Source organism: Leucoraja erinacea, chromosome 1, assembly GCF_028641065.1.
Source record: "Leucoraja erinacea ecotype New England chromosome 1, Leri_hhj_1, whole genome shotgun sequence".
NCBI classification, from domain to species: domain Eukaryota; kingdom Metazoa; phylum Chordata; class Chondrichthyes; order Rajiformes; family Rajidae; genus Leucoraja; species Leucoraja erinaceus.
Window position 1 is genome coordinate 157,703,669 of NC_073377.1, and position 21,587 is coordinate 157,725,255.

At 42.6% G+C, this 21,587-nt stretch overlaps 1 protein-coding gene across 2 annotated transcripts in view; it reads left to right on the forward strand.

Moving 5' to 3' along the window:
- The window catches only part of arhgap10 (Rho GTPase activating protein 10), a 168,327-nt gene that overhangs the window by 94,582 nt on the left and 52,158 nt on the right, over window positions 1–21,587 (forward strand). For both annotated transcript variants that reach the window (XM_055646520.1, XM_055646528.1), the window contains 8 exons: window positions 129–233; window positions 2,934–3,063; window positions 4,213–4,319; window positions 9,449–9,543; window positions 16,416–16,494; window positions 18,943–18,982; window positions 19,262–19,327; window positions 20,296–20,370. In XM_055646520.1, the coding sequence (XP_055502495.1) occupies window positions 129–233; window positions 2,934–3,063; window positions 4,213–4,319; window positions 9,449–9,543; window positions 16,416–16,494; window positions 18,943–18,982; window positions 19,262–19,327; window positions 20,296–20,370 (697 nt within the window). The remainder of the gene's footprint in view (window positions 1–128; window positions 234–2,933; window positions 3,064–4,212; window positions 4,320–9,448; window positions 9,544–16,415; window positions 16,495–18,942; window positions 18,983–19,261; window positions 19,328–20,295; window positions 20,371–21,587) is intronic.

Consider the following 21,587-nt stretch of genomic DNA (forward strand, 5'->3'; position numbering starts at 1 on the left):
TACTCTGCTCTAGCTAAAATTGTTAATTTAAGATATCTACCTTCTGTAGCTGGCTGCCTTATTTTTCCTTCCTCAATATGTTGGAACCAATGTATTAAAAATTAGTGAACTTTTGTTTTCTCTTTCAGATGCTGTCTTTCTTTCAGATGCTTTTCACATTTTATCATCAAGGTTATGAACTGGCCAAAGATTTTGATCACTACAAAACTGACTTACACCTCCACATACAAAATGTAAGCCTTGTTTTTCCAGAAGCTGTATATAAACTGGTTTTTGATACCCGCTTTCAAACATTTGTGAATTGAATTGAATACATTTTATTAGCCAAATATGTATACATACAAGGAATTTGCCTTGATGCTATGCTCGCAAGAAACAACACAATAAACAGTAGGCAATTAAAAATAAAACATAATTTACACATGTGAAGAATTAAATAAAATACTTGAGCAAAAGGAGGATACAGATTTTTGGCTGTTGAGTAGAGCTACTGCTCGTGGAAAAAAGCTGTTTTTATGTCTGGCTGTGGCGGCTTTGACAGTCCGGAGTCGCCTTCCAGAAGGATGTGCTTCAAAGAGTTTGTGGCCAGGATGAGAGGGGTCAGAGATGATCTTACCCTCTCACTTCCTGGCCCTTGCAGTGTACAGTTGGTCGATGGGGGGAAGGTTGCAGCCAATAACCTTCTCGCCTGAACGAACCCTCCAGGTGTCATGCTTGGTGGATGACCAGTCCATGATGGAGAAGGTGAGGACAGACTCTATGATGGCAATATAAAACTGGACCATCATTCCCTGTGGCAGTTTGTTTCCTCAGCTGCCGCAGGAAGTACATCCTCTGTTGGTCCTTTTTGACTGTGGAGTCGATAGTGGCCTCCCATTTGAGGTCCCTGGAGATGATGGTTCCAATGAACTTAAATTACTTCACAGATGTGACTGTGGTGCTGTTGATGGAGAGTGGGCGGAGAGGTGGGGAGGGAAGAAGGAGCTCTCCTAAAGTCTACAATCAATTCCACCGTCTTAAGAGCATTGAGCTCCAGTTTGTTGCGATGGCACCAGGACAGCTGTGTCACTTCCTGTCTGTCGGCAGATTCCTCCCCATCCTGGATCAGTCCAATCAGGGTTGTGTCGTCCGCAAATTTGAGAAGCTTGACAGATGAGTCTATGGAGGTGCAGTCGTTGGTGTAGAGAGAGTCAAGGAGAGGGGAGAGTATGCAGCCTTGTGGTGCCTGGCTGGCTTTCTTTTTTTCTCCTATGCATTGTTTATTTTTAAACATGTGTTGGCCATGATGTATGTGGCTAGGGGTTCAACTTTATTCTATAATTTCGAACGGAAAAAATTAATAACAGGATACCAGACATTTGGTCCATTTTCAGTGATATTGTACTTTCAATTCAGTTAATGATCCAGTGTGGAAGTGAATGATTGTTCTGGCTCAGTTCTGGAATAACATAGATACTATCCACCCAGGCTTACACATGGGGTTGATAATGTAATGACATGGATTAAGTATTGGTTAATGGACAGAAAACAGATTAGTAACAATCAGATCTTTTTCTGGTTGGAACACAGTGAACAGAAATCTGTGCTTGGACTCCAGTTATTAACAATCCACATCAGTGATTTGATTGATGGGGATTGAGTGTCATAATCTAACTTTGAAGATATGGAGCTGTGACTGTGGGTTGTGAAGAGGATACATGGAGGCTTTAAAGTTGGAATACAAGGTGGAAAATGTGAAAATGTGAAATTGTGTCCTTCAGTTAAAAAAAAAAGCAGAGTATTTATAACATTTGAGAGATTGAATTGTGGTGATGTCCAAAGAGACCTGGGTCCTTGTACAAAATACAAGACAATTAAAATGTAGTTTAAGTGGGCAGTTAGGAAATAAGTTGGCTTTAATTGCCAGAAGATTTTAATATATCTTCCTGGAAATATATGGGCCTGGGGAGCTGGTTTAGACTGCTCTTTGAATATTATGTACAGATCTGGTCTCACGCCATGAGCATGTACTTGCAGTAGAGGGAGTACACCAAAGGTTCAGATTGATGGGGAGGGAGACGGGGGTAGTAATATTAAATAGAGAGATTAATTAGGTTGAGCCCCCATTAAGAATGGGATGCAATCTCATTGAAACACACAGGGCTTGACAAGTCAGGCATGGATGTTTCCTCTGGCTGGGTAGCTAGAGCCAGGTGATTGCAATTTTGCAATAAACGGTTGCTAATTCAACACTAAGATGAAAATACATTTCTTCACTTGGTAGTGATTCTTTGGAATTTTCCATCCAAGAGAGCTGTAAGAGACCTACAGCTCCGTGCTGAACATTCAGCACAGAGATTAATAGTATATTAAGGAAATCAAGGATTACTGCTGGAAAGTGGTGCTGAGATAAAAAAAATAGATTTCACGGTTTGGAGTGGTGGAGCCATAGAACTGCCTCCTGTTTCTATCTCGTGTGCTTCACGGGTAGGGAAATTACAGCTACTACTCTCAGTATAGGCTGGTGGAATTTATGACCCCTAAGGTGGATGCAGAACTAGGTTTTGTTTGATGTTATGGAAGCAGAGGGAGTTTCTGCTGACTGGAGAAACAATATGTTTGGCTCTTGACAGCACTCCGAGATGGTCATGTATGTCATTAAAATCAAGTGCAATGAACCTTGAGTATTAAATGCCATTAATGCCCACAGTCTGTGAATGAATGCAACATGTTTTTTGGGGTAAAAACAGGAAATATTAGAAACATTCAATAGTTCAGCCAGCATCTGTGAGTGGCAACAGAGTTAGCATTTCAGGGTAAAGAGCCTTTGTCAGACGTTAGAAAGAGATGAACATGATAGATTGAATTACAGTAATGAGATAATAATCAGTAAATGGTAGTGTTTGGCTCCTTGCCACTGAATATTTACACTTTTTTATTACCTTGTTCCATAGGCGAGGAATCGATTTGAGGGTACAAGGTCAGAAGTGGAGGACCTAATGAACAAGATTAGAAAGAATCCTCACGAACATACTCGGACAACGCCGTTCACCACGGAAGGATACCTTTATCTACACGAGAAAAGTATGTTTCTTAAAATGCTTCTTAATTTAAAAGATTTTTAATTTGCATTGTAGAAGCTGTTAAATATGCCTATACTTTTGTTTCTTTGGCTATTTTACCCATTAGTTTATCTGCCTCAGTAGATGAAATAGTCAAATCAATAATTGGAAATAGTTGTTATTTAAAATTGGCTGTATTATTTTGGTCCTGGATTGTAAAAGCTGAATTTTAAAAGATAGTTCATGGGGCAGATTGATGATGATGAATATTGGACCACAGAAAAATTGAAGGGGTGAAACAATGGTGACTGCAAACAGTTGTTCTGTGTGAACCCTGGTGGGCGGCATGGTGGCGTAGCGTGAGAGTTACTGCCTTACTGTGCGTGCAGCACCGGAGGCGCAGGTTCGATCCTGATTACGGGTGCTGTCTGTTCGGTTTGTACATTCTCCCAGTGACCGTGTGGGTTTTCTGTGGGATCTTCGCTTTCTGCCCACACTCCAAAAGATGTAAAGGTTTGTAGGTTAATTGGCTTGATATAAGTGTAACTTGTCCCTAGTGTGTGTAGGATAGTGTCAGTGTGCGGGATCGCTGGTCGCGATGGGCCTGTTTCCGCAGTACAATTCTTCCTCATTTTAGATTTGCTACAGTATAAAGTGTACCTAGAAAATCAAGATGTTTCTTTTAACATTCTTAATCTTAGTCAGAGTTGTTCAGCACAGAAATGGGCCATTCAACCCATCTTGTTTACGCTGAATGTCTTGCCCATCTACACTGATTCCATTTGCCTGCATTAGGTTGATCTGCCTATTTAAGTGCTTGTTTAAATGTCTATTAAACATACTGATTGTATCCAACTGTGCAATTTCCAGTCACCAGCCATAATGTTTAAAAAAAAAACCCGCCTCCTCAAATTCCCTTTAAACTGCCAATTTTAGAAATGCCACCTATTTTTATCTTCAAAAAATTGGGTTTGGGATCTAGTATTTGAATTGCATGTACACATGTTTCTTTGTTTGGTTCTTTGTAAAGGTTCTTGTAAAATCAATTTATGTGATTTTTTTTCCAAAGGAAAGCATTTATATCAACCCACTGATTTGATGGTAATTTACTCCTGTGTGTTAAATATTTAAGTGACTGGTAAATGACATCTGATTGCTCTGTGTGTTCCAGGAACAGGTCCCTTTGGCTCAAGTTGGGTGAAATATTACTGCACTTATAAAAAGGAGACAAAGAGGTTTACCATGTTGCAGTTTGATCAGAGATCAGGTGGGAAAATTGTAAGTATTTAAACTGGTTTGTAAAAATCTCAAACAATAGATCTCAAACATATTTACCAAGGTAATGACGTCACATGTTTGATACATATTAATAGTGACGCAGACTGGGCAGCACAATTTTTTCTGAAGCTAATAGTGGACATCCTAACTTGAACAACCGTTGTTAGCTATTCACCTTAATTGCACACCTGCCCTGCACGTGAAATTGCTTTTCTAATTCATATTAATAGCAGAGAATGCCACTCAGTAAATTTGCGTTTGATTTAACTTTTTTTGGATGTAATGTGTTATTTGTGTTATCCATTCTACATTATCTTTCCAACCCCAACCACCCTCCATCCAATTACCACCATAATATCCATTGCCTCTCAAACTGATCTGTTGATTTTAGAATTGTGAGGCAGTGCAGCGTAGGTTCACGAGATTGATCCCTGCGATGGCAGGACTGTCATATGAGGAAAGATTGAAAAGACTAGGCTTGTATTCACTGGAGTTTGGAAGGATGAGGGGTGATCTTGCAGAAACATATAAAATTATAAAAGAACTGGACAAGCTAGATGCAGGAAAAAAATTTCCAATGTGGGGCGAGTCCAGAACCAGGGGCCACAGTCTTAGAATAAAGGGGAGGTCATTTAAGACTGAGGTGAGAAAAAACTTTTTCACCCAGTGAGTTGTGAATTTGTGGAATACCCTGCCACAGAGGGCAGTGGAGGCCAAGTCACTGGATGGATTTAAGAGATAGTTAGATAGAGCTCTAGGGGCTAATAGAATCAAGGGATATGGGAGAGAAGGCAGGCACGGGTTATTGATTGGGGACGATCAGCCATGCTCACAATTAATGGTGGTGCTGGCTCGAAGGGCCGAATGCCTCCTGCACCTATTTTCCATGTTTCTATGTAACATGTTCTTTGCTGGGGTGTGAGGCAAGTATGTATACTGGTGCTCTGTTATCTCTGTTAACTTACTGATGAAATGCTTGGAAGTGGTGCAAAGGCCTTAAAGGTTTGTAATTCCCTCCTTGTATTTTCCTCTCATCTCTTTCTTCTGAATATATTTAAGAAAGAAAATTAGAGAAGAAATTACAGGAGCAGTGACTAAGATTTACAAATCATTAGATGCGGTTGAGGTATCAGACCACAGGAGGGAGGCTAATGTTGTATTTAAGAAGGCTGCAAATAAAAACCTGGGAACAAACTACATGGTGAAACCAAAATATATTAAAAAAAATAGCCTTTATTAAATCTGACAATGTGCACTTTAACCACATGTGATTTTTTTCTATTACAAATCTCAAATTGTGGAGCACTGTTAGTCTGTTGAACTGTTTTGACTGTTTTACTGTTCTTTTTACAATCCATATCCTCGGGATATCTAAATCCAAATGTTATTAGTTATTTATGTTATGACATCGGTTGGAAGCTGCATACCAAATCTCGTTGCGCTTATGTGCAATGACAATAAAAGATATTATTACAGGTGCACAACCTTTTATCCGAAAGCCTTGGGACCAGACACTTGTCGGATTTCGGACATTTTCGGATTTCCAAATGGAAGATTTTTAGCGTAGATTAGGTAGGTAGCACGGGCGGCTTGAAAAGTCTGGAGCGGCTGCCTCCTCCCCGGAGACTGGGGAATCATTGTAAATCATTGCATAAATGTTAGTCAGTTAGTTTGGAGGGATTTTATGTGGTGGGTGGGTGAAGGGGGAAACTTTAATTCTTAGTCCCCTACCTGGTCGGAGAGGCGGGGAGCGGGCAATGCCTTACCGGGTCGCCGTGCAGTAAGCTCCGCAGCGCTGTGGCCGCCAACTCCCAGCTGGGGTCTGCGGGCGTCCGGCTGCGGGTGGCGCCGGTTGGAGCTCCGACCCCGGCAACTCTACTGGCTGCGCGGCGCTCCAAATCCAGCACCGGACGCCCGCAGCCCCAGCTCTGCGATGTTGGGAGTCGGCGGCGTTGCAGCGCTGGGATACCAGCGGGGAGCGGGCAATGACTTACAGGATCGCCGTGCGGTAAGCTCCGGAGCGCTGTGGCCGCCGACACACAACATCACGGAGCTGGGGCTGCAGGCGTCCGGCCGCGGGCCGCGCTGGATTTGGAGCGCCGCGCAGCCAGGGGTAGAGTTGCCGCGGCCGGACGCCCGCAGCCCCAGCTGGGAGTTGGCAGCCACAGCGCTGCGGAGCTTACTGCACGGCGACCCGGTAAGGCATTGACCGCTCCCCGCCTCTCCGACTAGGTAGGGGACTAAGAATTAAAGTTTCCCCCTTCACTCCCCCCCCACCCCCTTCACATAAAAGCCCTCCAAAATAACTGACTAACATTTAAGCAATGATTTACAGATGTTTAAGTGTCTCCCCGGTCTCCGGGGAGGAGGCAGCCGCTACAGTAATACAGACCTGGGTTGACCATGGGTCGTTTCGGGTCAAGTTTGGCGCCAAACGCGAGCTTTGGTGTGCAGACGACATCCTGGTAAAAATGGCCGGTTTTCGGAGTTTTTCGGTTTCCGGAACTCGGGATAAAAGGTTGTGCACCTGTATTATTATTATTATTATTATTATTATTATTATTATTACTACAGAGGCAAATAAATAAATGATGGGTCTTTGTCCTAAACATGATGGTGGACACTGTATAAGCCCAACATCGGTAGAAACAATGAACTGAAGATTCTGGTTAATACACAAAAGGACACAGGGGGTCTGGCAACATCTGTGGAGAATGTGGATAGGTGACGTATTTGCCGACTCTGCTTGACTCAGCCGTACTCCGATGGCCCGCAGGCCAGTGGCTCCACTACAGATTGGCCATGTGCCCGACTACTATGAGGCTAGACCCCACAGCGCCGCCAGAAGAAGCAGCGGCAACGTTCACTGCCACCCCGGTCTCTCCGAGGCCAGGACTGCTGAAGCTGCCGCCAAACCGCACCGCCTGCGTACGTCACCACCTCCTCAGCCGCATTTAGGCTGGACCTACTGACACCATGGCCACCGCTGGCCCACACTTTCCTCGGCTGCGTCCAGACCGCACCTGCAGCCACCAACACTGTCCCTTACTTGAACTCCGGCTGTCCGTGGCCTTGGCAAATGACTTCCCCGATCCTCTGCTCACCCCCCAGCCACCAGCAGGTCGAAGGTGTCAACTTGCCCGGCCGAGGGCCTTCACGATGCCGGCTACAACACCATGTGGTCTGACTTTCCTAGGTCCTCCTGCTCCCCCCTCCCCCATTCTACAATGAAACTCGGTAATAGCACCATTGGGTCCTGCTGCCCATTCCTCTCTTCAAACTACCAATTTCTCCTAACCCCCACCCCTACACCACCCCCTTCCCCTCTCAGCTCCCATCCCTGCCACAGTACCTTCCCCAAGCCTCTCTCTGCTCCCCTCTGACACAACCCCATGGCCTCTCTTTTTCTAATACAGAACGGTCTGTTCTCAACCGAGGCCTTATCTTTGTACCCCGCCACCGCCGGGTCAACGAGTTCCAGGCCCGTCATGATGTAAAGCTTTTCTTCTTTCAATGGGAAGGAGTCCTCGCCTCCCACTGATTATCTCTTCTCATGCCTCCAGCATTCCCCACCTCTTACACCCCGTGTTCTGCCCTTCTGCCCTCTATGAACCTTTTTATTTTCACTGCCAGCAGGACAACAACCGTTTTGACTTCTCTAGTCCATCAGACACTCCAACATGAAGAAGGGTCTCAACCTGAATCATCACCTATCCAATTTCTGCCTGACCCACTGAGTTAATGCAATATTTTGTGTCCTTTAGGCTAACATCTGTGGTAGGAAAGACTCTGGAAACGATACTGAATGATAAGAGATATATGCATTTGTAAAGACAGTGGTTGATCGGACCACCAGGTGGCGCCAGCAATGGCTGCCTCGCCAACAGTCTGTCTGTCCTTTCCTTCTTTGTGTTTTAATTGTATGTGTTAAATGTATGTTTTTAGTTTTCTTTAGCTTGTTTACCATCGCGGAGCTCGGGATCCCTTTGGTAAACTTTCGACCTCTTACCTCGACGAAGCCGTGGGAACTTTTTTGGCGGATTTAACATCACTGATCCCGCGGTCATCAAGAAATTGGCGGCCTTTCTGGAGACCGCGGGGAGCCTTCAGACTTACCTCCAAGCCTCAGGATCCCTTTTAGGGATCGACCTCGATGAACTGCGGAGTTTAACGGCTCCCGCGGCTGCCGGAACTCCAAGCCACAGGAGTTTCGATCGCCCCGACGGAGTTTCGGTTCAGCGGAAGCCTTGATCGCCCTGACGGATGGAATAAACCGAGGAGAATAAAGAGGACTTTTTTTTTGTCTTCTACCATAGTGCGGAATGTGGGGAATCCATTGTATTTGTTAACTTGAATTTCTGGAGCACTTACCTAGCAGAACCTTATCAAAAGGCCTTGCTGAGGTGGATGTTTATGTTAACTTTTATATAGTTGTGTGCCTTGGTGCTTTTTTTTGTATGGTAATTCGCATATCACTGTACCTTAATTGGCACATGTGACAATAAAAGACCTTTGAAATCTTTGATTGGGCATAGTCAGCATGGTTTTGTGTATGGAGGATCGTCTCTGAAGAAGTAACTGAGGAGGTTGATGAGGGCAAGGCAGGTGATGTAGTCTGTATGGACTTCAGCAAGGCCTTTGATAAGGCTCTGCTTGGTAGGTGCGCTAGAAATTCAGAACTTATGGAACTATGGCAGACACAGAGTTAGGATGGAAATAAGCAAAGTAAGGATTGAGAAACTACAGTAAGAATTTTTAATCCACGGGGTTACTTAACTGGAAACCAGAATAGGTAGAAGGCCCAGGATTGATGTATGACCACGAGTTGGTGTGAGTTAGGTCATAGGTCATCCAAACGGTTTCTACCTCAAATTACCTGAGATTGAATGAGAAAGGCCAGATGTAAATGCATTTGATGTCGTATTCTGTGTGAAGCATTCTATGATTAACATGGCTACATGCAAATAACGGTTAAACTGCAGATATCTCAAATATAATGCACCATCTGCAGTTCCTTGTTTCTACATTCTATACTTTATCTTAAATATTTTTGAAACTGATTTATTTTGTAAAATGCATTTGTTTTGAATATTGAGATTGTTTTAAAAATGGAGTACATTTTTGTTTAGGGCGATGAAGATGCATTTATTGTTAAATCCTGCACAAGGAAAAAGTCTGATTCCACAGACAAGAGATTTTGCTTTGACATCGAAGGAAAGGACAGGTAAACATTGCTCTTTATGGATCATTGACAGAAAAAAAAGTTTCTGCCTGTTTGGATATAATTTTGTACTCCTTTGATTTTGAAATCTCGTGTTGCCACAAATAATGCACCATTTTTCAATTCTGCAGTCCATGATGTTTCTTCGTAACATTCATTTTTCTGTAACGAGTAAGAAATTGTGCATTTAACAATCCTACGCATCTATGGATAGACCCATCAAGCCTAATCACATCACAAAGACAACTTTTATAGTATAGTAGCTCTTTCTCTACCTCTCACATCATATTATGTAATCTCTTGCTAAAGCAACAAAGGGAGACAAAACCCATGGCTAATAAGCGGAAGATAGTTTATTTTCTGCCTTCTTCAGGTAGTTTCATTGGTCCAAGTCATCATTTAGATCAATCATTACCGAGATATCGATTCCCACCGCCTCATCTTTGCCTTGGGCATCAAATCCTTTTACACTTCTATTTTCCCATTCTTCCCAGAACAGAGAACAGTTTCCTTCAAATAAGGATCTCCTCTGACAGGCAGAACGTCCCCTCACCCTCCACATTTCTTTTCATTCATCTCAATTTCTTCAAAGCAAAGGTATAGCCATGAGCCTCATGAGACCTAGCTATGTCAGTCTTTTTGACGGCTCCCCCTCCTACATTGAATTCTCTTTCTAAACTAGCCCGGCACTACTACCCAACTCTTTTTCCACAAATTCGACTGTACTGGGACTACCTATTGTGCAGAATTCATGAATTTTATTAATTTCATCAACTTTGTCACCAACTTCAACCCTGTCCTCGAATTAGTTGGACTGTCTCTGATGCCTCTCCCCCCCCTTTCTTGATCTCACTCTCCATCTCTAGAGAAGGTCTATCCACAGACGTCTGCTGAAAGCCCACTGATTTCCACAGTTGTCTTGACTTCACATCCTCTGACCCCGTCTCTTTCAAGGGCACCAATTCCTTTCTATTCGTTTCTCCATCTCTGCCGCATCAAATTGAAGATTTCCACTCTCTGACGTCTTTGTTTAGTAAACACGGTTTTGACAATCTTTCTCTCCCCCCCCCCCCCTCCCCTGCCACCTAAAGGCTGCACCAATATTTTCTGCCCATACAGAACAGGGATAGAGTTCCTTGCATTTCACCCCATCACCATCCAACGTATCATTGTCCGATTTTAGTTTTTTCCGCCATCTTCAATGTGATCCCAACACCAGTCGCATATTACACATTTTGCTTCACCCTTTCTGCTTTCCACACAGACTGCCCTCTGTGACTCCTAGATCCGCTCATCCCTCCACGGGATATGTTTCCGAGTAACCACAGGAGGTGCAACTCCTGTCTCTATATCTCATTATTCAGGGACCCAAACATTCCTTCCAGCTGAGATAGAGATATAAATGCACTTCCTCCTCTCGTCTATTGCATTAAGTGCTGTTGATGTGATCGCCTCAGTGAGACCATCCCTAGATTATTTGAACCCTTTCCCAAAAGCTTGCACTATGTTGTACAGAGCCAGCTGGAGCTACTGGTTGCAAGCCACTTTAGTTCCTCTACCCATTCCCCAACTGAACTGACTGTCCTCGGCCTTCTCCAACGTAAGAGTGAAGCCGTGTGCAAACGGGAAGAACAGTAACTTGTATTCCACTGGGGTCCCATACAAAATAATGAAATGAACACGGAAATATCCAACAAAGGTAGACATAAATGCATGCTGGAGGAACTCAGCGGGTGAGGCAGCATCTATGGAGAGAAAGAATAGGCGACGTTTCGGACCGAGACTCTTCTTCATAAATGCTGCCTCACCCGCTGAGTTCCTCCAGCATTTATGTTTACCTTCAATTTTCCCAGCATCTGCAGTTCTTTCTTAAACATGGAAATCTCCAACTTCAGGTAAAATGTAGCCCTCACCCCCACATATACCTTTCTTTCCTTCCCCCTCCCTCCTTCCCTTTGTCACCTAGTTTACTTTTTCCTACTCAGCTCAACAATCACCCTTCCCCATTCCAGGTTTCCCATTTTTCTTCCCCAACCCTTATCCATATGCCATCCCTCCCTCTGGTTTGAAATTCCACTTTCTGATCAGATTTCACCACTTGCAACTCTTTGTCTTCTCCATTTATCTCCTCCACCCTTGGTTACTATATTTTACTTTGCTTTCCCCACGTGAAGATCACCCCTGATCTGGCATCCTTTTACAATTTTACAATTCAACCCCCCCCAGCCAGTAATGAATTTCAAAGACTCAATTTTCTTCAAAAGAACCAATTAGCACAATTTACTGCTGGTTTAACATAATTTACTCATATTCGCTAGGTCTGATCTGTAAACCAGGATTAATTTGTCAGCTGAGTTTCCACCAGTCCTTCAATCATTGAGTCACTTCTGAATCTACCCCGAAAGTAAAGAGACTAAGCATTTCTCAGTGTAAATGCTAATAAACGTTTGAACTTCTGGGAGAGAAGCAGACGTCTTGATCTTGCTGCCTGAGCTCAACGAGCAGTGAACAGGAGTTTGCTGAAATGCTCATGATAATATGTGTGGTAATTAGCACTTGGATCTTCACTGAGCGTAATCTTTTCCTTTGAAGGTGTTATGGAGCAGCCTGGAAGAAAAAAAATAAGTTGCATTGTGTCAAGTTATTTTTGTTTTATTTTGTGCTTTGAAATACTTGAGCGTTTTGAATGCTTTTGTTGATTTTAACTTTTCAAAATTTGAATTAGAATATTTTGAGTCAGTTCATTTGTCAATAATTTAGATGCTTCTAAATTTGGAGATGCTCAGAAACATGACAGACTTGTTGCCAGCTGTGACATTTATTATTTGCTAAAGGTTTCTCGAGGAGTTTATCCAAGAAGGGAAATTGATCTGCCAACAGTTATAAAACACAACAAGATCCATGAAACGTGAAATTAAAGTGACGAGTGGAACGGATTGCAAAGATTGCGGAGTGGGGCTGGGGGTGGGAGGGGAATCAAGTCAGTCTACCCCACAACAGAAGGGGGAGGAGTTGTACAGATTGATAGCCACAGGGAAGAATGATCTCCCGTGGCGTTCCGTACTGCATCTTGTTGGAACCAATCTGTTGCTGAAGGTTCCCCTCAGGTTGACCAGTGTGTCATGGAGGGGGGGTCAGCTGTATTGTCCAAGATGCTCTGCAGTTTGAGGAGCATCCTCCCCTCCAAGACCATCTCCCATGAATCCAACTCTGCTCCCAGGACAGAGCCAGCTTTCCTGATGACCTTGTTAATCCTGTTGGCGTCTGCGGCCTTTGCCCTGCTGCCCCAGCACACAACAGCGAAGAAGATGGGTGGGGCTTGTTCTGGCTATTCTGTATGACTGAATCGCATTGTTGGAAACCATGGTGATGTTTACCACCTTCCACTTGGTTCCAGGACAACCTGGGTTAATTGCATCAGTCTTCTGAATCTGGACAAGGTAGATAGAATGGAGAATATGAACAACTTGCCCCATCTGTGAGCAATCCAGAAAACTGACTCTTGCCGTACTCAAAGGATTTGACCAAAGTGTTGGGCTTGCATTCCTGCCATGTTTAGTTTAGCTTAGTTTAGAGATACAACCGTCATGCACGTTTTGCACCCGATTCCGTTCCCATCATTGGACAGACTCGTCGACCACTAACTTACAAAGTTCCCATAAGGAGGCTAAAAAAAAACCCCCCACTGACCCAGATTTTCCCAATGGAGGCTAAGAATGCAGTATAGTTTAAAGTTCAGCTGAAAATTATCTGTGGATCTGCATACACAGACTACTATATTTAAAGGACCACACACGACTGCTGTGTCGGAAAGTATAGCAAGAGTTCCGTACTTTTCGCTGGAGCAGAACAAAGCAAGGCACAGTCATGAAGCAGCAAACTAACACAAAGGAACAAAGATAAATTCAGAATCCACACTGACGCTGGCTGGGCACCAGCTCTCAGGCACCTCCTCATACTTACCTCTTGGCCACGACCTCACAGACAAACACCAAGCCATCATCTCTCAGACTGTTTACGATTTCATCACCTCTGGCAAGATCCCCTCCACAGCCGCCGATCTTTATCGTTCCCCAGCCCTATACTGCCTGCTTCTATTTCCTGCCCAAAATCCACAAACAGGACTGCCATGGCCGATGCATTGTTTCTACCTGCTCCTGCCCCAGAGAGCTCGTCAAATACATTGATTCCAATTCCCCTCCCCGTCTGGTCCCTTCCGACCTACATCAAAGACTAGGGCTAGACTTGCCTCAGTTTGCCAAGGCCTACTGGATCTCCTGGTCGCTAACCATTTTAACTCTTCTTCCTATTCCAATGCTGAACTTTCTGTCCTGTGCCTCCTTCAGAGTGAGGCCACATGCAAACTGGAGGAACAAGCTTCAAATTCCAATTCCACTTGGGTAGTTTACAAACCAACAATTAAATGATCCAGTTTTAGGCAACTGCCAACCCCTTACCTCCCCCACTCCCTTTTCTTTTCCCCCTCTCCCTCGTGCTCCACCTGCACTCACACCTATTTCTTCCTTCATCATCTCCTGCCACCCACTTTTTTTTTTCCTAGATCCACAGCTCTTCAATCCTTTTGTCTTGCACCTGTCAATGCTCTGAAATGTGTGTTATGGCTCCTACCACAACAAGAACCTGGACTACTACAATTTGCTTACTGCCACAACAGGTCAACGGAGGATGCAATCTCACTAGCTCTCCATTCTGCACTGGACTAATTGGACAATAAAAATACATACTTCAGGCTGTTGTTCGTAGATTCCAGCTCGGTATTCAACACCATCATCCCCTCCAAACTCGTTACCAAGCTCACACAGAACTAGGTTTCTCTGAACGACATAGACTTGGGAGCATAGTTTTGATCTTTGCACTATTATCGCTTGTTTTATTACTTGTATCCACCAATGGCCAGCCAGGCTTTGTCCTGCCCCTCCTCTCTTCCAGCTTTCTTCTCACAATGTCTGAAGGGTGCTGATGTAAAATGTTTGCCTATCCATGTTCCTCCAATGCTGCCTGACCTGCTGAGTTACTCCTGTACTTTGTCTTTTTTGTTAAAGACAAAATTCGCCCAGATTCTGAGTTGCGAGACCTGGGTGTCCTTGAACCTGGGTGTCCCTGAAAGTTGGCGTGCAGGTACAGCAGGCAGTGAAGAAAGCTAATGGAATGTTAGCCTTCATAACAAGAGGATTTCAGTATAGGAGTAGAGAGGTTCTTCTGCAGTTGTATAGGGCTCTGGTAAGACCACATCTGGGAGTATTGTGTACAGTTTTGGTCTCCTAATTTGAGGAAGGATATCCTTGTAATTGAGGTAGTGCAGCGTTGGTTCACGAGATTGATCTCTGGGATGGCGGGACTGCCATATGATGAAATATTGAAAAGACTAGGCTTGTATTCACTGGAGTTTAGAAGGATGAGGGGGATCTTATAGAAACATATAAAACATATAAAATGATAAAAGCACCGGACAAGCTAGATTCAGGAAAAATGCTCCCAATGTTGGGCGAGTCCAGAACCAGGGGCCACAGTCTTAGAATGAAGGGGAGTCCATTTAGGACATAGGTGAGAAAAAACGTTTTCACCCAGAGAGTTGTGAATTTGTGGAATTCCCTGCCACAGAGGGCAGTGGAGGCCAAATCACTGGATGGATTTAAGATAAAGTTCGATAGAGCTCTAGGGGCTGGTGGAATCAAGGGATATGGGTGGAAGGTAGACACGGGTTATTGATTGGGGACGATCAGCCATGATCACAATGAATGGCGGTGCTGGCTCGAAGGGCAAAATGGCCTCCACCTATTTTCTATGTTTCTATGAAAGGCAAGGACTGTGGACTCTGTTCTTCTCTATGGAGAGGGAGAGAGGGGGTTGAGGGGGGGGGGGGGGGGGGGGGGGGGGAGAGAGAGTAGATGTGCTGGAAATAAATAAAATGCGGTCAAGGACTGAAGAAGGGCCTCGACCAGAAATGTCACCCGTTCCTTCTCTCCAGAGATGCTGCCTGTCCCTCTGAGTTAGTCCAGCATTTTGTGTCTATCCGACAAGCTATAACTGTTTAAGAAATTGTAAGGCAGCAGTTGGAGGCTGATATTGCAGTTTGTGGAATTATGGCCCAAATTAGAGTTTTCGTAAACGATTAGGTCGCGTTGTCTATCTTTTAAAAGTCAAATCATAGGATGCTTTCAATTGGAAACTATATGGGATTGGTGGAACAGGATTTGCAAAAGTCATCTGCACAGAAAACTGCAAGATAATTTGAGTAGCTGGAGTTGCCATGAACTCCAGCATGAACTCTCTAGCCAAAAGCACAGCTAGTTCTCCATTCAGAATTCCTTTAAAGAAAGGAGACTTTGTTAAACTGGAAGATTCCCATTACTGACTGCAATCACCATTGTGACATCTAAGATAAATAGAGGCCACATTTATCAATAAGCTTGGATAAGTACATCTGAAAAGACCCAAGTGTATAAAGAAAGAGACACAGTTTGGTATTATTTGTTTCTGAGGTGTTTCAAAGTGATTTTTCATTGAGTTAATTTTTTTTAAAGAGTAATGTTCCTGTAAATGATTGAATAAAGTACATCCAGCTTGCAGTTTCTGTGCATGTTTATTATTTTTCACTTAGGCTATTTTATTTATTCAGCACTGTTGTGGAAGACTGCATATGTGTGTTTTTGTTTTGCCATTTCACGCGGTTGTCAAATGAATGAAAAAAGCATGATCCTGCTCTAATCAAACTTAAATAGTCTTGCTATTAAAGGATCAAATGGTGTAATTGTCGCAGATGTAGTCTCAAACATTTTTACAGTTGGAATTGTGATGGAGGTGTTTGGTTTTCATTTTCAGTAGATATATTTTCTTGTTGGTGTGTATTGCAGGCAGAGTGTTATCACTCTCCAAGCGATTACAGAAGAAGACCGTAGACAGTGGATGGAAGCTTTGGATGGCAAAGAACCAGTAAGTTAAGTAGAGGAAAGAACTGCAGATGCTGGTTTACACCAAAGATAGTCACACATTGTTGGAGTATCTCTGCGGGACAGGCAGCATCTCTGGTTAGAAGGAATGGTACACGTCATCCATAGATGCTGCCTATCCCGCTGACATACTCCAGCATTTTTGTGTCTATAACCAGTAAGTTAAATTGAGTGTTCTGTGCATTAATGCTGCATGGCTGAATGGGTAATTTGGTAAGATTCATAATCTGTAAATCAGTAAAATTTGAATGCTACCTAAATCACCAAGCAGTCTTTTAAGTGTAATTTACACTTCCTTTCAGCTAAGCTGATAAAAATACATTGTTTTCTACTGTGTTTTCTGAGGAAGGTTTGCTGTATTAAAATAAAGGGAAAATAGGCACAAAATTGAGTAGCCATTCTAAAGATGTGAAATGTTGCTGACCTGAACGTGAACAGCCATAACTAGAATCAGAGCGGCAAGGTAACGCAGTGGTAGAGTTGCTGCCTTACAGCGCTTGCAGCACTGGAGACCCGGGTTCAGTGCTGTCTGTATGGAGTTTGTACGTTCTTCCCGTGACCGCGTGGGTTTCAAGATCTTCGGTTACCTCCCACCCTCAAGACGTACAGGTATGTAGGTGAATTGGCTTGGGAAATGTAAAAAATATCCTTAGTGTGTGTAGGATAGCGTTAATATGCAGGGATCGCTGGTCGGCGCAGACCCGGTGGGCCGAAGGGCCTGTTTCCGCGCTGTATCTCGAAACTAAACTAGAAAAAAATTGTTTACAATGAATTCATATAAATGTAAAGTTCATAATTCCTGGTTAAAATGGAGGGGCAATTCCTCAATTGTTTGTTCATTACAAGTAACTCTGAGAAGTATTCGAGACAGTATACCAATATTTAAGTTTTGAACAGAAGTGGCAGTCCAAGCCTTAGAAAACAAAGTGAGAACACGTGTAGAAAATGTATCAACTGTGCCTCGATGAAAAATAACCAAGGACAGAAATATGACTTTATGGCTTTCGATGTCAGTCATTGTAACAGGGGAAGTGCCTGAAATTGTTGACGTTTGTGATGTAATGAAATCTGGAAGGATTAACCTGAGAATAATTGCAAATAAATAAATTATTTATACATCCAGATGCCAATAATCACAACTCAAGCTTTAACAGTTAGATAAATTGTGAGTAAGACACACCAACTGCGCTGCCTAAATTGCACAGCTCAAAGTGGGTGATCGTTCAAACATTTTTTTCCTTTTAAGATAAATGAAGTATTCCAAGCAGATAACTCAAACTCGGTCTGGCAGCTCTAAATGAATGAAAACACTCACTACCTTTTAAAAAGCTGAGAGCAGAGGCATTTGGCTGGGAAGTAGTACACAACTTATGTTGTGCTGTAGTCATTAATATGCCTGATCCCAAGTCCAACTTGTCATAGTCCTTTACAGATAATCTGACCCCTAGAACGCCCATGCTAGTATCAAAATGCACTCTATTCAAATCCCGATTAAAGCATTTAAGTTTCAGCAGTTTAGAAGAGGTGTCACAGGGAGGGTGACATCTCATGGGTATGGGCAGATTGAAAGTGTTTGTAGGCAGCACGGTGGCGTAGCGGTAGAGCTAGTTACTGCCTTACAGCACCAGAGACCCGGGTTCTATCCTAAATATCGGTACTTGTCTGTACGAAGTTTGTATGTTCTTCCCGTGACCTGCTGGGTTTTCTCTGAGATCTTCGATTTTTCCCACACTCCAAAGATGTACAGGTTTGCAGGTTAATTGGCTTGGTATAAATGTAAATTGTCCTTTGTGTGTGTGTGTGTAGGATAGTGTTAATGTGCGGGGATTGATGGCCGGTGCGAACATGGTGGGCCGAAGGGCCTGTTCCCACACTATCTCTGAACTAAAGTAAAATTTACCGTGTTGGAATGATCCTTTTTGATTATGTTTCGTTGGTCATTTCGTCATTTCATCCTTGGGATGTCAGCACACTATGGAGACTGCACAATTTTAGAAAGTGCACTTCAATAGTCTGTAGTGTTGTCCTCATTCACGCTATAGTTTTTTGGGGGTCAGTAAGATGCAGTTAAGGAAACTTTTGTAAATTGTAGCAATACATTTTGCTGATGGTAAATGGGACTAGTTTAGAATGGGGTATTTTGTTCAACAGGGATGAGTTAGGCTGAGGGCTCTGTTTCTATGCTATATGACCCTAAATATTGAATCTAAATGTGCCAAAAGAGGGCATGGTCAAAATGTAGCTTGTAATGGTAAAAGGAAATGGCATTTTCTATGGAATTTAAGAATGATTACCATTTTCCACAGAATATCTTTTAAAAATCAATATGGCCAACCCTTTTCACAACGCATTGTTTAATGACCCTTTTATAATTGCATTGGTTCTCTTTATTCAGTGTAGTTTGCTGTAACAATGTTTCTTCTAATGACAGGTATATTTAATCACCAGGAATAATTCAAGAAAAGAAGGAAGTAAGTATATGCATATAAATGTAATTATTACACTGCTGTACTCTTGCAACTTCAGTCAGACTCCAAGCTTGCCTTTTCATCACAGAACTATAGGTTTCTTGGATTCTTTAATTAAAGAGCCTGATTATTTTATTTTAAATAATCAGAAATAAAAATCATGTTTATATTCTCTATTATTACAATTATGTCATATATTCCAAATATGCTTAAAAGGATTTTTGTTTTATGTCAAAGTGGTTTATTCCATAGATTGTGATTTTGTAACTTTTTTCTTTTAAGATATGCAACTGGATGAAATGGGTTTCAACATACTAAAGAAATGCATCCATGTACTTGAGACACGTGGTAATCTTACTTTATTCTGCCTTTCTAATCATTTCTAATAAGTTGAGAAGAAACTTGGAGAGAGTCACTAAGTTTATTTACGAGATTAAGGTGTTTTACTCTATAATTATGGTCTAATCGACAGTGAGGAAATAATGTCAGTTAATGTATTATAGTCATGTATTTTATGTCGAGCAGTAGAATTTAGATTTGTCAACCAATCATACCAAGTCATGACAATACAATAGCAGAAGATTGTTCTTCCTAAAAGCTAGATGCAAACAACATTGCAGGCCGTAGCTACTGGCTTTTTTTTTTGTCGCCTTGATTATTGAGGCTGTTTGCATGGCGTGAGGTTGGATAGGGAATAGAAACATAGACATAGAAACATAGAAAATAGGTGCAGGAGGTGGCCATTCGGCCCTTCGAGCCAGCACCGCCATTCATTGTGATCATGGCTGATCATCCCCTATCAATAACCCGTGCCTGCCTTCTCCCCATACCCCTTGACTCCACTAGCCCCTAGAGCTCTATCTAACTCTATCTTAAATCCATCCAGTGACTTGGCCTCCACTGCCCTCTGTGGCAGGGAATTCCATAAATTCACCACTCTCTGGGTGAAAAAGGTTTTTCTCACCTCAGTCTTAAATGACATTCCCTTTATTCTAAGACTGTGGCCCCTGGTTCTGGAATCAGATGGGAGAAAAATCTATTTGAATAATATCCTATGCCAGGGGGAAACAACCTGAAGATACTCAACAGAGCCAAATGACAATAATATTTCAATTAAACCAAATCGTTAATTATTGGCAAAAATATTTACAGACATAAAATAAGAAGGAATCTACACGTTGGTCTCGATTTGTCTATTTTATGGTAGGCGAAGATGTGCTGCTGTATGAAATCATTTTGCTTGCAAACAGAATTTAAATGGCACATGAACAGTTTTGTGATCACTGTTGTGTTAATATTATGTTTTTATTTTTCAGGACTGAATGATCAAGGTATATATAGAGTGGTTGGAGTCAGTTCAAAAGTCCAGAAGCTGGTGAACCTGTTAAATGGTAAGCATTTTGCTAATCGTGAAGGTTTAAAAAAAAAAAAACAGCTGTATTCCATTTGGGACAATTATTCACACGAATTAATGATGTCGATCGGGGTCGATCTGGCCTGCTGTCCTTGCTATCCACACCACACTTCCCTTGACTGCATTTGGCTTTCGTAGCATTGCAGCAACATATGATGTTGAGGTCAGGCTGCCATAACTGTCCTGCAAGGTAGAGCAGGACTGGAGCCACATTATCCATTGCCCCAACTCCATGGCATGATACCCCATCGGTCATTCCATCATTTGCTATTCTGCTTCCACTCGGAGGGTGCTGATCTGATCTACTGCTTTGGCTGGATGCCATTGCCTAGCCCAGAACACCCCTGGTGCATTTTAATGCTTTGATGCCATCTTAGGCATTTGAACTATTCTAAAATATCTCTGACAACATAAAGTAGGTATGTTACAAAACCTACCTGAATCGTCATTGGGAATCTGCCCTCAGCCATGTCCGCGATTTTGGCGCTGTTTGGAGGGGGCGGGTTTAAAACGCGATTTTTACTAGGCTGTACTAATCGCACATGTTCAGCCTAGTAAATCATTAACGAAAAATCGCTGCAAGACCCGGTCGCAAAAGGTATTATTAGTTTTATAGGCCTCGATAATATAGTTCTAATAGTTTTAAAATTACTGTCTCATTCCGCAACCTCTCGCAGCCCCAAACAATTAAACTGTACCTTATTTTTTGGTTGAATATCAAGTTATCTATGTAGTGTTCCTGGGCTTTTTTATCCTGGAGTATTTTTCTCGGCATTTGAGGGCACTGATCCAGCGCGATGCCAACGTTCTAAACCAGCGCTTCCACACACTAGAAACCTAGCAGCTTAATTTTTGATTTTTTCATGTTGCATTGCACAGGTATAGAAGTGTAGAGACTAATCATCCTGCAATTAGTGATATATTTGTGAATAATCTTTGGACACTTACGAAAAAAATGTAAATCTCTCCTTAAGAAATGGGCTTTTGACTATCCAAGATCACAGCTTTTTTGTAATGTCCATTGAAAATCAATAGGGAACAAGATGCTAATTTCCGAATATGAAAATGGTCATAACTTTTTTAATACTTGAGATATGAAAGTGAATTTGGTGTCAAATTAAACTTATTGTTATGCTTTATCTGGGATAAATTGCAGACTTGATTTTTTAAATCTCAAAATTTTGTAACATTGCT